The sequence below is a fragment of the Schistocerca americana genome, chromosome 1 (genome assembly GCF_021461395.2).
Source record: "Schistocerca americana isolate TAMUIC-IGC-003095 chromosome 1, iqSchAmer2.1, whole genome shotgun sequence".
In the NCBI taxonomy this organism is placed as follows: Eukaryota; Metazoa; Arthropoda; class Insecta; order Orthoptera; family Acrididae; genus Schistocerca; species Schistocerca americana.
The window spans coordinates 183,441,911-183,461,036 of NC_060119.1; the positions used below are offsets into that span (position 1 = coordinate 183,441,911).

At 40.5% G+C, this 19,126-nt stretch overlaps 1 protein-coding gene across 2 annotated transcripts in view; it reads right to left on the minus strand.

Moving 5' to 3' along the window:
* Positions 1–15,458: 15,458 nt before the first annotated feature.
* LOC124547635 (organic cation transporter protein-like) overlaps positions 15,459–19,126 on the minus strand; it is a 155,398-nt gene continuing 151,730 nt past the window's right edge. For both annotated transcript variants that reach the window (XM_047125228.1, XM_047125158.1), the window contains one exon: positions 15,459–16,156. In XM_047125228.1, the coding sequence (XP_046981184.1) occupies positions 16,096–16,156 (61 nt within the window). In that variant the 3' untranslated portion in view covers positions 15,459–16,095. The remainder of the gene's footprint in view (positions 16,157–19,126) is intronic.

Sequence of the window (19,126 nt, forward strand, 5' to 3'; positions counted from 1 at the left end):
GATAGGGAATGCCCAGCAGTACCCAGGCTAGACCCTCAGTCCAATGATCCCCATGACAGGACAGCTTTCAAAGTACAGTGCCCGCATTCGATGAGGTCATTGCTTTGTGGGTGGTGTGTGGAGATATGGTACCAGTGTTCATCACAGATGCTGAATAGTTTGTTGAACAATACAGCATCAGACTGCTGATCTTGACCAGTGATTACAGAGGTCAGGCAACCAAAACAGGACATCCAAGTATCAATGAAAGTCCTGGCTGTTGATTTTGCTTGATTTTTCTAAGGGGTATGGCCTCTACCCACTGTGTGACGCAGTTGAATATGACTGAGAATATGTATTGCTGGCTGTCAGAGTTGGGCTGTGGCACCACCAGGTCAAGGTGTACATGTTGAAAGCATCTTTTTGGTATTTCAAATTGACCAAGTGGGGGGAGTGTGTGATGTTCCACTTTACTCTGTTGACAGACTATGCACATATGTGTCCACTCTTTGCTATCATTTTTTACATTAGACCACACAAGGCATTCCATGACGAGTCATGTCATTGGGCAGATGCAAGAGTGGGATAATTTGTGAAGCTGTTTGAAGATGGACTTCTGCAGGGCACAAGTTCAGTTTTGCAAAACATAACATAAAGAGGTATTTATGTGTTCCCAGAATTGGACAATTTTCCAACCATTAAGTTGGTCACAATATTGTGGAGTAAATCTGTGTGTTGTTGAACTTGCAGCTGGGCCTCTGTGAATTTACTATAGTCTATCAGTGCAAAGAGGATGATCATGCATGGCATATGGAGTACAACAATGTCTTACATTGGTCATGAACCACACTGTGTAATTGAGGTGGCAGAACCATCAAGGGCAAGTATCCTTTGAAGGATTGTGGATCGAATCCACTGAAGGTCGATGGTCGGTGTAGATAGCGAGTGATCTGCCTTCCACATCATCTTCGAATTGATGTACCAATTCATACATCACCAGTAATTCATGGTAGTAGCACTGTGAAGTGATCAATTTACACAAAAAAAACTGGAGTGGCCACTGTATGCCAGTCACTTCTTGTTGCAAAATCACTTTAATGGCAATGTTGTTCACGTCAGTAGTAATTGTGAGTTGAGCAAGCAGAAGTGAATGTGCTAAAACTGTGGCTTGCATGAGACACTCATTTATTTGCTAGAAGGCATGCTGCATGTGAAGGGTCCATTCAAGCTTATGTTTCCCAGTAGCATTCTTGTCTATGAGAACTTCTGTGAGTGGTGCCTAAATGGTGGCCGTATGATGTGCGTGGTGATGATAAAACTTAATCATCCTAAGGAAACAGCATATCTCATAAAAGTGCTGCTGTGGCAACAGCTGGCAGATAATGTTGGCTTGCTGTAGTGTAGGGTGAAAATTGGCTGTGTTGATGACATACCTGAGAAAGATCACTTCAGACTGCTGAAGTAGGCATTTCACGTCATAAAGCACTATGCAATGAGCACATTGATTTTGTTGAGAAGCAGTTTATACCGTTCCTGGGTAAAGGAGAAGATGATAATACACTACTGGCCATTAAAATTGCTACACCAAGAAGAAATGCAGATGATAAATGGGTATTCATTGGACAAATTTGTTATATTAGAACTGACATGTGATTACATTTTCACGCAATTTGGGTGCATAGATCCTGAGAAATCAGTACCCAGAACAACCACCTCTGGCCGTAATAATGGCCTTGATACGCCTGGGCATTGAGTCAAACAGAGCTTGGATGGCATGTACAGGTACAGCTGCCCATGTAGCTTCAACACGATATCACAGTTCATCAAGAGTAGTGACTGGCGTATTGTGATGAGCCAGTGGCACGGCCACCATTGACCAGATGTTTTCAATTGGTGAGAGATTTGGAGAATGTGCTGGCCAAGGCAGCAGTCGAACATTTTCTGTATCCAGAAAGGCCCATACAGGACCTGCAACATGCAGTTGTGCATTATCCTGCTGAAATATAGGGTTTCGCAGGGATCTAATGAAGGGTAGAGCCACAGGTTGCAACACATCTGAAATGTAACGTCTGAGACGTGTAACCAATTGCACCCCATACCATCACGCCGAGTGATATGCCAGTATGGCGATGACGAATACATGGTTCCAATGTGCGTTAACCATGATGTCGCCAAACACGGATGCGACCATCATGATGCTGTAAACAGAACCTGGATTCATCCGAAAAAATGACGTTTTGCCATTCGTGCACCCAGGTTCATCGTTGAGTAAACCATCGCAGGTGCTCCTGTCTGTGATGCACCGTCGAGGGTAACAGCAGCCATGGTCTCCGAGCTGATAGTCCATGCTGCTGCAAACAGCGTCGAACTGTTTGTGCAGGTGGTTGTTGTCTTGCAAACGTCCCCGTCTGTTGACTCAGGGATTGAGATGTGGCTGCACGATCCGTTACAGCCATGCAGATAAGATGCCAGTCATCTCGACTGCTAGTGATACGAGGCCATTGGGATCCAGCACGGCGTTCCGTATTACCCTCCTGCACCCACCGATTCCATAGTCCGGTAGCAGTCATTGGATCTTGACCAATGCGAGTAGCAATGTCGCGATACGATAAACCGCATTCACGATAGGCTACAATCCGACCTTTATGAAAGTCGGAAACATGATGGTACACATTTCTCCTCCTTACATGAGGCATCACAACAACGTTTCACCAGGCAATGCCGGTCATCTGCTGCTTGTGTATGAGAAATCGGTTGGAAACTTTCCTCACGTCAGTACGTTGTAGGTGTCACCACCGGTGCCAACCTTGTGTGAATGCTCTGAAAAGCTAATCATTTGCATATCACAGCATCTTCTTCCTGTCTGTTAAATTTTGTATCTGTAGCGCGTTCCTCTTCGTGGTGTAGCAATTTTAGTGGCCAGTAGTGTATAATCCAGGTAGGCATAGCAAAAAGAGAGTTTGAACAGAACACTGTCAATAAACTGCTGCCAGGTCTTAGCTGTGTTCTTGAGGCCATATGATATGTACAGGGTGAACATTAATAAAAACAACAAATTGAAGGGGCTGATACCTGACTGGAAATGGAGGAAGAAGGGTGTTGTGTACATAGCTCCGCGTAGTCAGCGCGTACACAACGTTCCCACTAGAGCGCGCCGCGCTAAGCTCAACAGCGCAGGCGCAGCGCTCGTCCATCTCCGCACTACGAGATGGCGCTGCCTTAGAGACAGACCAAATTCTGCTTCCGCTGATCTGCGTATTAATATGTAATGCAGCCAATGAGATTGCTGCTAACTTAGAACCTTTTCTCCTCACGGATCACACTCGCGCAGTGATACCTGAACGCGCGAGGTATTATAACGAGTGTACAGACCTCCGATTAGTCAGTCTGCATTTGTCTGCATTAGTCTGTACCAGTCTGCACTTGTCTGTACCAGTCTATAGTCAAGTTTCAGTCTGCGCCTAATAAGATTATCATATTCCTGTACATAGCCATGAAGAGAAATGTATAGACACTTTGTCAAGTATCAGAGATATGTGAGAATAAGATTAACGTGCCAAGACCAAAGGAACTTCAGATTGTCAATTGTAAATAGCATCCAGAATCAAGTTACGTAAGGTTTATGCCTGTTATTATTTTAATAAATGTCTGTTAAAACTAATCAAGTTCTGTTTAAAGTTGTTCACCGTCAATCTGCTGCTCTAAGCGTGCAAGTGTCATTTTTATCGTCTGACCTAATGGCAGAAGATAAACACACCACGATAAGACCATGAGACATATTGCTGACACTCACATACTTTGTTAGAGCGACAAGTCAAATAATCTGATGGTGTGTGTACCGAAGGTCTTACAGTACGCACACCACAAAGGGTCCTATGAACATGCGACCAAAAATTCATCATTACCGTGGTAGATGGTAGATGGCACTGACAAATGAAAGTTACTCTGATCACGTGCCATGTTCCTTGTGTGTTGCAGCCTATGTGATTGACACAGTGTACTGCAAGCAGCAGAATGGTCTGGTATTAATTTCAGAAACAAGCCAAGATGATATCTGAGTATGGCCAAGCAGATGGAAACAGTCGTGAGGCAGACCTCAGCTCCCCAAATCTGGTGTGTGGACTGTCCACCGCCTCCCTGCGTGTTTGTCAGTCTGAACATACAAACACCCAAAAAGGTGTTGAAATGTTGTTTGATATGGTTGGTGACTGTGATGGTACTTGTTTTATTATTGCCGTGCTGCCTCTTGACCATTTCCATCTGTTTGGCTATACACAAACACCATCCCGTCTGGATCCTGACATGAATATGGGACCATTCTGCTGCTTACAGTATGCTGCATCAGCATCAGCCACACAGCCTGAAACACCCTAGGATCACATGACACGTGGTCAGAGAACTTTCATTTGGCGGCACCATATACCATGGCAATGATGCATTTCCAGGCACATTTTCATATGACCATTCTTCCTCCATTTCCAGTTAGAAATCCAACCATGCAGTTTGTCAGTTTTATTAATTTTCATCCTGTAGAGAAATTCATATAAACCTAAAGATGTGATAATCACAGTTTTGTGAATGTCCACACTCATCGTCTGGTACCGCGCACCGCGGAATTTGAATCCGCGCCAGACGTCATGGACATCGAAGACCCCTAGAGGTCTCTGCACCATCGTGACGTCAGCTGTGGCGGCGCGCGCCTCCTGGCCCGCTTTTAGTGTGAGGGCGCTAAAGTGGAACACGTGGTTCCAGCAGCCAATAGTGGCGCCCGTGATAGAGTACTTAAGCACCTGCCTCTCGCTCAGCCAGCCAGTCTGATCTCGCATACATCTGTGGACACATCGCCTCGCATTAGACAGCTTACTTACTTTCTTGTTCTGTGTACGAGTGGACATGTTTGTTAGGTTTCCTTGTGACTCCATTGTTCGATCTTGTTGTTCATTCTGTCCTTCGTTGGTCATGTCTGTCCTCTCCTATTGTGTTGTTGTTTGCGGGTCCCACCGTGCTTTCCATCATTTCAACCCTGTGACCGTCCTGGTCGCAGTTACAACACATCGGTAAGGAGATATACCTTCTTACAGTCTAAGATGTTGAAAAGGCACCAGCAAGGCAGTGGGTGAAGTCTTGCATGTCAATGTAAATTAATAAATAAAAAATAAAAAATTCCATACCCCATGTCTAGTGCCCCCCCCCCCCCCCTCCCTCCTACAAATTATCATATGGATGCCCTTGGGTGTGAGATTTGTTTGGTGGTAACCTGCATGGCCTGTGGTAGACAGGAGGGTCTGGGGTGGTGGTAATGTTAAGGAACTTTCTGTTGCAAACAGCACATTGTGTAAATAACATCTGTGGTTGTTTGGAGAACGTAGTAATACTCAAAGTTTCAGTGGGGTCACAAGAGCAGGAAATACATGACTGACCATGATTATGTGTGGAGGCTGTGTAGACCCTGATGTGGCCAAGGAGGAAGCCATTGACATGCTGAGATCGAGCAAAGTTGCTCAAAATAGGCACGAGTACATATTGCATCTGAGAACCATCCAGGTAACGTCATGTGGCAGTGAGTTCCTGCAACACCTGTCGTTTTCATTCGTTAGACATAATGACTGCAGTCTCATGTCAAAATAAGTTGAAGTGGTTGCAGTTCAAAGAGGGATGCTGTGCATTCCTGTAGGTATCACTGATGTTCATTGGTTATGATGCTGAGTGTCATCCAATAGAGATGTAGCAGGAGCATGCCATGGTGTTGGGGCATGTAGCTGACAGTGCCAGTAATTGAGTGGCTGCTGTCATGATTGATCCGAGTACCACAGACCAAGTTCAGTAACAGTGGAAAATGATGAAGGAAGTTGGTGCCAAGCACTAGATCACTACTGTCTGTGATAAGGAACTTCCACGTAAACAGTCTCCAAGCCTGAGATCCAGGGTGCAAGACTCAGCAGTGTAGGTAGTGGTGGAAGGGTCATTCACAGTGCAGAGCCATATGGTGGAAATGTCACTTGACTCTGGGAGTTGACCAGGAGACAAGAAAGTCACACCAGAACACATGTCGATGAGTAAATATTATTGATAGCTGTAGCTGAAGATGTAGTGTATGCTATCGTGTGGTGATGGCCATGTGGGAAACATTTCTTTGATGTGACATGGGGTAAAACGACTTGAAGGCCTTCACAATCCAGTACACTTATTATAGACTGTGCTTCACTTTTGGGGAGTTGCACAGTGAGCAGCAGTTCTGTGCGGTATCACTGTACTGCACGTGGAACCAATAAAACTGTCCCCATACTGGTGAGTCAGTGCACTGGGTGTGGTTGTCAGTTATGCAGATTTTGCTTGGATTGCATTAAGTTCACTATCCGCTGTGGTGACGATGGGCAGATGAGTTTGGTCTGGCTCAGCTTTAGCAAGGTGGTATGCTTGGTGAGGCTGCTGGCTGTGAGCTATGTTTGGAGAGATTATTGTGTGCAGTATTTATAGATTGTCGATGTTGTAAAATTGTAAAGATTCTGTCTGCCAATTTTAAAAGATTCTGTCTGCCAATTTTAACTTGCAATCCACTGATTCCTGATCATGCAAAATCATTGCAAGTTGAACTTGAGGCAGGAGTCTGACAACACAGGGGGTCCACAGAATGTGGTCCTGCATCAGTTTGAAGTCCACTAGTGTCTGTAACTGGTGCCAAGTAGTGAAGGTGTCCTGTCCCACAGTTGGTTGTCATAATTATTGCTCTAGCAGAGCAGATTGGAAAAGAGCAGTTTTGCTGTGAAGTATTTGTCAGGTGCTGTCACCTGATATATCATTTGGAGAAAAGACACTCTGATAATTGTGAACCAGATGGTAGGCAGAATTCGGAAAAATGGTGGCAGTACAGGTGGAGTGCTATAACAGAGGATGGTGTCATCAGTAAATGGTCATTCCGATGACCCAGGTGGTATCTGGAGTGGCACAATGGACGAGTACTCGTCATCTGTATGTGGTGCAGTCACAGGTGTGGTAGCAATGTCCAAAAATTGTCTGGCTGGCTGGGCCACATGGTTCAGGGTAACAGACTGAACAAGGTTGAATGCACATGGTAAATACATCAACAGTGGCAAATACTTGCAAATGTGGCTGTTTGAGTAGCTAATGCACAGTATTTGTCTGGCCTGTGCCTGGATTAGAGTCCGGAATGAAATTGCTAATAAATTGTCTGCAGATTTCCATTATTCAGTACCATTTTTAATTTTCTAGCACAGCACTGATGAAAGTCATGCTTGTTTTTAATCAATATGGGTTGTTGTGGAGTTAGCTGTAAAACATTGCACTGTATCGAAATCACTGTCCTGCCTTGAGAATTGTGACATACTGCAGTTGCACAATGGATGTAGTGTCAATGCACAGTAACTGAATCAGTAGATGTGGGAGCCTGAAAATGATCTATGGGCACTCATCGTGAATCAACAATTTTGAATTTTACTCACAGACAAGATAAGAGTGACAATTAGTAATGACATGGTGCTGAATAGGACATTCCTTATTTTTCATATGGTGCCAATCCTTATTTACCATATGATGCCAATACTGAAGCACATCACAGTGCTTGGCAGCTATAGAGTGAACTGAGTCCACCTTACAAAGACATCCTTGGTGAAGATGCTGTTGGTGGTCAGGTTGGTTCATCTTTTGTGACATCTCCATATTCTTATAGCTTCTCAGGGAATGGATGCTCCAACCATCATTTCATGGGGTGGACGTAATTGTTAGTTTCCATGACTTCAACACACAAATATAACTTTTAGAGTGACTATTATCATTTTATTTCTGTGTCACTGCTGTAGCTGAAACACAAAAGTCTCTTTTGGATGGTTAGTTTAGTTCCTCAGTCACACTGTAATGCTCAAGCCACCTTACAATGTGTGGCTGGGATACTTCTGGTACCATTATTAACATTACCTTCTTTTCTTCTTCTGTTCACATGTTTCTAAAAACTTTAATTTCTCTGATGTTTTGCCAGATATTTATGGGGGAGTAAGAAGTTGTCATACTGTTCTTTGAATTTATGCCCTTGGATTTGATTTTTTTTACTAGTATGGCACAGTAAACCTCATTGTAATGAAAAACACCTGTCTTGCAGCATCTGGCACTAGAATTTGATGTGTATTTCTGTAACAGAATTTGTGATAGAACACACCACTCATCTTCGGATCTTCTCTATTAATCCTGCGTGATATCAGCCCCAGATTGGTGACCAGTACCATACTCAACAATTGATGAATGAATGTTTTGAAAGCTGCATCTTGTAGGGATGGACCATGTTTTCTTAGTATTATTCCAATGAATTAATTTTATATGGTCTCATTCTCAAATACTGGTTGAATGATATCCATGCATCTGCACTCTGTCAATTATGCTACTGGCACCTCAAGACAAATGCACAGTTTCTTCTTGTAATCCTTGTCTTAATGTATTAAACTTTCAGCACAAGATTAAACCTCTTAATGAGCAGATTATGACAGCATTTTAAATTAATAATAAATAATTAATAACAATAATATGCTAAATGCTACTGGCTTAAATTCAACAGTCTTTTCTCTCCTGCAATTTTTCATACCAATTCTCCCCCTGTCTCAGCACTCTGTTCCTCTTTCCCTTGCATTTATTCTCTTTCCCCCTCTCCTTCCTTACCTCTTCGCACTCAATCTCCATCACTTACATCACTCCTGCCCTCTCCTGCCCCAAACCTGGTCTTGCATTTTTGTCACTGCAACTGAGACTGCCTGTGTAGAGGGTGTAAACTAAGCTAACTGACAATCATTAATTGTAGGTGTCATGATATCTATCATGAGCACAACTACAATCTGCTTGAACTAATAAAGCAAACATTTGCATCTTACATAATAATCATCAAATTTACTGCCCAAAAACCTTAGTGCTCTCCTAGCTAACACTCAACTGCCATCAATCTATTCAACACACTTAACAGTTGTATGTCTGGACTGACATCGATTGAAGAATGCTATCTACTACAGGACCAGTAATCAGTGTAAGACTATCATTGTGATCTAGTGGTAAATGCTATCAGCTACTGTTCTGGAGATCATAGCTTTCATTTGCAGTGACTACTTTAATTTGTTCTCATATGATAGGAACAGAAATGGGGTCCAATTAACCTTGTGATAGCATCTGTAAAGCTGCTTGAATGAATGAGCAGCAACTATATATAACAGTATTAAGAAAATTTCAGCATGTGAAGGATAAGCAAAAATGATGTCCTTCAGTGTATTCACTTTCCATTCTTCGTGAAATACCCTACGTATACAATCCTCAAAACTACATTTGCGAGTAACACACAAGTTAGGTTCCTCCAGTGAACCTCAAAGTGATACCCTGAATGTTGCCAGGTTGAGGTCAAGGACAGGGAAGCTACAAAACCAACCACTGCTTCTTGAGCCTTTGACTGTTGTGTTCTTTCTGGGAAAGAATTCCTAGACCCTTCATTCTTTCTCGTCTGGGCTATTATTTTTCCAGACCATTGCCCCAGCTAGCTGATGCATGACACACACACACACACACACACACACACACACACACACACACACACACAGAGACATACAGAGCTCTGGTAACACAGAATGTTGGGGAGATGGGTGTCTGGGTAGAGGGGTCAGAATATGGGGGGGAAAGGAAGAGTAAGGAGGTATTAGGAGGTTGGGGGTGGGCAGACAGGCAGTTTGAGTTGCAGTGACAAAAATACAAGAGCAGTTTTGAGGCAGGAGAGGGCAGGAGTGATGTAAGTGATGGAGAGAAACAGAGGGCGAAGAGGTAAGGAAGGAGAGGAGGAAAGAGAATAAATGCAAGGGAAAGAGGAACAGAGTGTTGAGACAGGGGGAGAATTAGTATGAAAGATTCCAGGAGAGAAAAGACCGAGTTCAAAGGGAATGAGAAATATGCATATGAGGAGGGGCCTAGTGGAGGATTACATCAGAAGGATTTCCTAATGAGAATATCAGGATAAACACATATCATTTATGACTATGGAAAAACCTTTTTGTCATCTATACAGGGTGAACAGTATTTAAATCGACAAACTCTGGGAGGTTGTAGGGGACCTCAAAACAAATATTTCCCCCAATGTCATTTTTTCGTATCTGGAGTATTTAAACAGGTAGAAGAAGATTTCTCTGGTGGCAAATTAATTAAACCAACAAACACTTCCATTTTTTTATGACCAAGAGACAACACATTAACACAACCCAATTTCAATTACAGTAGATTTTCAAAAATGCCTCCATTGACTCGTAAACAAAGGTTACACCATCAGATCATGTTCTGTCTGACACGGGCAAAAACCTCAGGAGTATCCTGAATTGTTCCTGCTGCTGCTACTATCCGGGCAACCAGATCCTCTTCTGGTGCAACAGGAGTTGCATAAACAAGGTTGCACACCTCTCCCCACACAAAAAAGTCCAGAGGGGACATATCTGGGGATCGAGCAGGCCATGGTAAAGGACCACCTCTGCCAATCCATGTTTCTGGGAACTGTTGCTCCAGGAATCAACAACTGAAATGTACTGGCGCACCATCATGTTGGAACCACATGCATTGTCTTGCAGGGAGCGGGATGTCTTCCAGCAATTCTGGCAATGCTCTGGCGAGAAAATTGTAACAGTGCCCGCCATTTAATGGCCTAGGTAGCAGATACGGCCCAATTAAATAGTCCCCAACAACACCGACTTTAACAAATAAAAAAATATAGATAAAATATAATAATAATATATAATAATTATTATTATTATTGTTTGTTTGGTTGAGTAAGTAATTGAGAGATTAAAATTTACGCCATGAATTTATCGAGCTTCGCACGTCCGAAGATGTACAGAACGTAGCCAGGGCTCATTATATATTTTTGTAGACAAAGTCTGATTTCTGACCTCAGCTTCAATCATGAAAATGGAGTGACTAAAACTACTAAAACAAAGAAAAGCATACGATTAAATAAAACATATATTCATTACAACATATACATTACTACATGAATGACACTTACGTAAAGTTATAGGTAAATAATTGCAGATAATTCACAAATGAGAGCGACTTATTAATTCTGTGCCTCTTTTCTGCAAATAAATATCAATATGGCTAATTGTGGAGCCGCACAAAATATTACGCCCTTCTAGGACAACGAATGACATAAGTGTGTACTGATGCCTACTGGCTGTGACAAGAGAGCGGTGTTAATTCCTTTATTTTGCATTCTCTTGTCTTAAAAAATCGATACATATAATCTAAGTTAACTAAATTAAATATTGTCTGTGCTCGAGTGCAAATGGTTCCTTAAACGACCCACACATTAATGAAGAACCACACTTGATGAGCGCTAGTAACTGTGGCATGTGGGTTATCCTCACTCCAAACATGCGAATAGTGCATGTTGAAGACTCCATCACGCCCAAACTTTGCGTCAACAGTAAACAACACAGAGGATGGAAATGTAGGATGCATTTCACACTGTTCCAGGTACCACTGTGAAAACTGTGCTCTGAGTAGATAATCAACTGGTTACAGGTTGTGGACACACTGTAAGTGAAATGGACGTAACAATTTCTCTCGAAGGACTGTTCTTACATTCGTCTGATTCGTCCCCGTGTTATGTGCTGATTATGTGCTGATTAAAGGATCCTGCTCCACATGCTGCAAGACAGCTTCCTCAAATTGGAGCATTCTTACCGTGCGCGGCATCCCTGTCCAGGTAAATGCTAAATGACCCGGTCTCACGCAGACGTTGGTACACGGCAGCAAAGGTCATATGGTGCGGGATACGGCGATTAGGATATTGTTGTTGATAAACCCACTGTGCAGCTCAACTGTTGTGGTGCGCTACATAGTACGCACCAACCATATCAGTGTACTCACTCCAGGTGTGTTAGTAAACAGAGATACTGCACTACGTCACTGGTGGACAGCAGTTGCCTACAACTGAAGAGCGTAATACGCCCTCTAACAACTGAAGATGGTAATATGGCCTCTAACAACTGAAGAGTGTAACATGGCCTCCACTGGTTTAAATAATCGTCATAGGGAAAAATATTTGTTTTGATGTCCCCTACAACCTTCCAGAATTTGTCGGTTTAAACACTTTTCACCCTGTGTAGTTGGTTTGTTAGGCAGTAGACCAGTACTGCCATTAGGCTGTTTTTGATAAATGACAACTACTCCATTAAAATGTATTACATCTTAAAACAATGGAAACCACAGCTAGAAATACCAAAAATGCAGGAAAAGACAGACTGCTACTTACCATAAAGATCACCCATTAAGTTGCAGACAAGCACAATTAAAAAGACACTTACACATAAGGTTTTGATCACAATCTTTGTCAGAATAAGAGAAGCACACTTCATTCATTCACACCAGTAAGCACACCTCACACACACACACACACACACACACACACACACACACACACACACACACACACACATGACAGCCAACTCTGGCAGCAATAACATTCTTCCCCGAACTGCTGGAGTAGGTGATCAAGTGTGCATGAGGCGTGTCTGCTTGTGTGAATGAATGGTGTGTGTTTCTTTTTCTCTGGTGAAGGCTGCAGGTGGAAGCTTATGTGTGTCTTCTAACGGTGCCTGTCTGCAACTTAATGTGCAATCTTTATGCTAAGTAGCAATCTGTGTTTTCCTACATTGTTGTTTATTGCTTAAAATGTAGATAATGGCACAACATATGTAAATATATGCAATATTGTGGCATTTACTTCATTTAACACTGTCTTTGATTGACAAATTATGGATATGTGACATCTATCCTGTTGTTATGAGCTCAGTAAGAAAATGTTTATATACATTTTCATGGTGTGGTGACTATGGGTTTGCTTACAAAATAATCAAACGATTAACCTGCCAGGACTTCCTGACCAGGGATTTCTCATATCCTTATCTACAATCTAGCTTCATTTTCTGTCTTCCAAATCCCTTTCTAGTGAGTCAAAAATCATTGCTGAGGATTGAATAGCTACTGAAGAAGGCCCTTACCAACTTTGTCATGCAGTGCAATGACTATGTGTTTGGGACCTCTTCTGGCTTTTTGACACTTTTAATTACAAGTCACACAACTATTATACTGTACCAGAATTTCAGCACAGGACCTTCAGTAGCACTTCACATCATTAAGTTCAACTCAAAACCTATCACATAAATCTGTCTCCATCTTCAGTCTAATACTTCTGTTTAAACCCACATTTCACCTGATCCTACAGCTCCTCGAACCCAATTCCATGGACTCTTCCTTGTTTGTTCCATTGTGGCCACTTACACCACTTTTGCAGAAATATCCTCAGCCTTGGTTGACACACAAACTAAAATGAAATTGACACACTTGCACTTGGCAAGACAGTTATTCATTTATTGTATCAAAATGTATGCTGCTGTAGCTTATATGATGAGAGGGATGCATTTGTCATCTGTACATTGGTACAATATTTTTATTTACAAGCAACCACTTGTCATCACCCACGCAGGTAAAATATTACTCATCAATACAAAGGAATAATCCCTTGCAAATTTTTTAATATTCAGTCAAGGCTGAGTGATACAGGTACATAGCATTATTTGTTTACATCATTGCATAACACATATACTACACTGGAGTTACATTAAACTGAGTAACTCTGTAAATATATACTTGGTGTTATCAATATACATACTCAGGAATTTTTAAAGGAAATACTTTGCACAAACTGAGGAAACTGACAAAAAAGGTTTATTTCTTGATGACAAGTTATACATGTAACCTCAATGGTTATGTTTCACTATGAAACAATGCAACATATAAAGTGCATAAATATATTTCTATAATTTAAATATTTAACAGGAGTAAAATGAATATCAAAAATATGTCAATTGCGTTAGACATTGTGAACCAACATACAGTTACAACTTCTTCTAATACATCTAAAAGTTCTTGAGTCTTTTCAGAGTGTTGTGGTTGATATTGTTCTTCATTTAGTACTGAATTTATTTTGGGAGGAAATAATATTTTTAAACTACATTGTTGATATATGGACAAAAATAATTGTGGTACCTAAAAAAGGAGAAGGAAAGCTGTCGATTTTTATAACAGGTAAGTTTATGGTAATGACATAATCCATAATTTATGAACAAAAAATAGGAGTTGACAAAAATTAGTGAAAAATGTATGGGTACTGAAAGAGAGAAAGGAGAACATTTGTGGTAGGTGGAAAAAGAGTTTGCAAACCAAAATGGTTTGACTGTAACAGTAGGATTGGTTTAATTTTATTTACTCTTAGCTTTATTCCACAAATTTGTGTTTCATTCAGTTAAACTATGATTATGAAATTGCAAAATTTCATATTTTATTGAAGTACATTAAATAACATGTAAGCTGTTATGTACGACTAGATAAATTTCAGCCTCTTAGCCTACCTTGGTGCAGTTTATTTCCATGCACATTGGCCAGTTTTGTTAGGATTTCTGCAGCATTTATCTGTTTAAACTGACTAAATTATGAAAGAAATTGTTGCCATGACATCACAAGAGAAAAACATCTTCACAGTTATTTATGTCCATTATCTATTTCCCTCATACAACCATGCTTACTCACTCATTCACACCTATGTTGTTACCTTTCTGACACTCATATTTCGAATTAGGTAGAACTTTTCAGGTACTTATTTCTTTAAAACATTAATCTCGCTCTCTCTCTCTCTCTCTCTCTCTCTCTCTCTCTCTCTCTCTCTCTCTCCCCCCCCCCCCCCCCCCCCCCCCCCCCCCCTCTCTCTCTCTCTCTCTCTCTCTCTCTCTCTCTCTCTCTCTCTGTGTGTGTGTGTGTGTGTGTGTGTGTGTGTGTGTGTGTGTGTGTGTGTGTGTTTACAGTGCATCCATTTTAACTGAAAACATTGAAATATCTCAAAACCTACAAATCGCATCAATAAAAGTTATAATTCCAGTTTGTTTGTCTTGGAGGGGGACATCCAATGATATCACACTACACCCATCAGCCCACTCAATGCGTGAGTGGTGGGGGACTGCAGATTTTCAGCATGGATCCCTATGAGACACAAGGGGAACAGAAACTGCCATGCCTGTTTCTTACATGCTAGGGTTCCTACACTGCCCAGTGAGCTGAGACTGAAACCAGTATATAAAGGAAAGAAGAAAATATGTGAGATATAAATGAGAGAATAATCAAAACTAAGAAGGGAAATTTCTGCAATCTATGAAGAAACCTTCATATAGCTAAATTCCAGTGAAACACAATGATAGAAAATGGTCATGATTAGAAGGTCAATTTGTCTCATGGATACCATTATATTCAAATAGATGGCACACTGTAGAAAACCAAAACATATCACTTCTTCAACAGTTATAAAATAAGATCAAGGCAAAATATATTCACTGGTTATAGTACAAATAATACTGGTAAGAGTATAAATACAAACATACACTGGTAAACACACACACACACACACACACATATACTTCTTAGTCATAAGAAATAAAATACTGACAAGCAGTTAACAAATGAGGAAACATAAAAAGTAATGTATAAAGCTACTAATATTTCAGAACTTGATAGCTCTGTGTTCCAGCTGAATACTTTCTATTAAACAAGAAATTTTGAGCAATGTGTAAATAAAAATAAAATGATATTATGTGACAAAACTACTGCAATTTATCAGTTTGTACTTTGAAATCATTAAGCTGTTGCAAATATGCATTCTCAAGGCCAATATGGAATAAGGATTGTTCTGAAACCACACGAGGCAATACAGTTAGCTGTTGGAAATTGTTCTCACAAAGTGCAAGAATCTACTTGAAGCTATATGCCTCTTTGCTTTCCTATGGCTTCTTAAGTGGCTCATTGAGATTGTTAATAGGGCTTATAAATTATACATGATATGTGAACCAAGATCAGATTCTGTGTGCATAGTTTTGACCTAAAAGGTAAGGCCATTTTTAAGGAAATGCAACATAAACACGTACAGTCTCTAATTTCACCGACACTGGTATGATATCTTCCGTCTTCTGTTCTTCACTCTTAACAACACAAACCATTAAAGTAAGGGTTTCATTGATGTACAGCATGTATGCCATTCACTACGTCTCAGATGCTCTCCTTTGGAACTTCATCTATGTGGTCACCAATGCGTGCACCAGAAAGAGGCCTAGAAAAAAAGGTTTGAGTTACTGGTACCATATATTTCATGATAAATGACTTCTTGTTGTTAGTTAGTTTAACGCTCCATGGATCATTTGCTCAAGAAACTGTAAGGATGTGGAGTGAGTCATTTTACATTCACATCACAAATTAATTTGTAAATATGATTACATGTTTTTTTTAAAAAAAATAATACACAGATGTGAGTTAGTAATTCCTACCAAGTACCTTTTACACATTACAATAATAGAACTTGTTCTACAGGATAGAAGGGGTTGTCAAGGAGAAACATTTTCATTCTGTCTTCAAATTTTACTTTGTTATCTTGCCAGACATTTTATATCACTGGATAAGTTATCAAAAATTTTTGTTGCAGCATTGTGCACCAATTTTTGTGTTAAAGACAGCGGTAGTGTGAAGTGATGAATGTAATTTTTTCTTCTGGTATTTTACTTATGTACATCACTGTTTCTTTTGAACTACACTCAGTTATTTACAACAACCTTCATGAGGAAATAAATATACTATGAGTCTAACCGCTTAAACAGATGTCTTCTAGATGATCTTGGATGAACACCACGTATTATTCTTGCAGCATTTTTTTGACCAATGAAGGCTCTCTTTCTTAAAGATTAGTTACCTCAGAATGTTATTTGGAATGACATTACTGAATGAAAATGTGTAAAATATGTCAACTTACTACTTTGTCTTTCCCTAAGATTTGCAAATATTTAAAGTGCAAATGTGGCCAAACTAAGTTGCTTTTTCCAGTTTAAATTCTCATCAATATGAACATGTAAAATTTTTGAAGTATTCATCCAAATTATTATTTCCTCACTGTGTGTTACACTTATCTCGGTATAGTACCTCTTGATATGCAGAAATGAATATGTTGTTTCTTTTTGAAATCAAGACTGAGACTATTTGCAGAGAATCAAAGAATGATACTTTTAAGAACATTGTTTGCCATTTCTTCTGTTGCTCTGTGTATGCTTGGATTAATTACAGCACTAGGTCATCTGCAAAAAGAACTATTTCTGCTTGTTGTATGTTAGACAGAATATTATTTATATATATGAGGAGCAATAAGCGAATAGAGAATCAGACAATAATACTTTTAAGAACATTGTTTTCCATTTCTTCCATTGCGGTATGTATGCATGGGATGATTACAATTCTAGTCATATGTGAAAAGAGCTAATTCCACTTGTAGTATATTAGACAGACAGAAGGTTAGCTACTCTGGTGTCCAAAATTAAACTAACAAACCGAAACTTTGCAAGGATTCTTTTATTTTGCCTCTGAACAGTGTAAGCAGGTGATAGAAAAGTAGAAACAATGTGGAGAATACAGAATGTAAACAACTGCAACGTGCATAGCAGTAGACAAAAATGTTCTTCATTTTTTCCAATGTAACAGATTTACACACACACTGTGACAACTGTGACCACCTCTGACAGCAATACAGGCCTGACAGTGATGGAGGATGCTGTGAATAATGTCATCAATGTCATGTTGAGGCAATAACGCCCATTCTTTCTGCAGAGCTGCTCAGAAGTCTTGGAGAGCTGTTGGTGGATGTTGACGTCATGCAACCCATCTTCCTAGTGCATCCCAGACAAGCTCTATGGGATTCAAATTGGGAGAGTGAGCAGGACATGCCATGCGTGCAGTATCTTCCATTTCCATGAAAACATCAACCACTCGTTCTCTATGAGGTCATGCACTATCGTCCATCAGTACAATGTCTGGGTGCACAGCACCTTGCAACAACCATACAAGAGATCCCAAGACCGTGTCAGAATACTGGACAACAATTAAACCTTTCTGATTGACCTGTACAATTTCATGAACAGGTGTTCGAGTGGTCAACATAATCCCTGCCCACACCATCAGTGACCCTCCTCAATATCAGTTTCTTTCCACAATGTTCGGGTCTCAAAATTATGTTCCACATTCCCTTCAGATGAGACTCCATCTAGGAACACTCTTCAAACCGAATTGGGACTTGTCTGTGAGAAGAACATTGGTCCACTCTTTGACTGTCCAGGTGGCTTGTTGATGACTCCACTCCAGATGTTCCATTCTGTGAAGATGGATCAGAAGCACACAGACAACAGGTCTCCAACAATAAATGCCAGTCTGTTGAAGCCTTTTCTACACTGTTTGCCTCAATACACCATGTCCAGTGGATGCTGCGAGGTCCAATGCCAGCTGTTGCACAATAATAAGGCAGTACTGTCATGTCCTTACAGCCAAACAATGGTCCTCTCTTTCCAATGCCTCACTTGTGTACTGCAAATTGTTATTGCACATTCATGTCAAACATAGGTGGTGGTCACATTAATGTGACTGAACCATGTAAATGAATGGGAGTTGTAAGGATTCTGAAAATGAAATGATGGTAGGAGACAAATGATCTAAAGGAAGACTAAGAGACAGATGGATCACTGGGGTGAAGGAATATGTGGTGAAGAGAGAGAAGATGGACAGAGAGAGAAACATGGTATGGGAGGATAGGAAAAGATGGAGAGGCTTGTATTCCAAATATACCCAGGGCTGGAGAGTATATAACATGATGAAGATGATGATGATGATAATGATTCCTAGTATGTAAGAAAAGTATTCATTTTAGGTTGTGACTCAGGCGAGAATTGCTTACACTTGTTGAAGGCAACCTAAAGAATATTTCATGAATTCTGTTGAGAAGCAAAGGGATGGTCTTCTGCCAAAACTAAGGTATGATTAATTGATATGCATTTAACTTTGAAACATCGCAGCTCTGTATAATTCCAAGTTCACACAGGGAATTTTGATGTGTCATTGGTAAAGGTTGGATGTTGCAGTGAGCAATGATGGTGGTTCATAATTTACATTTTGAACATCAGAACCCAACTGTTTTTTTAAGACATCAATGCAAGATAGAATCTATGCCAGCAAACCTTACTTTCTGCAGAAATGTCATATGCACATAGTA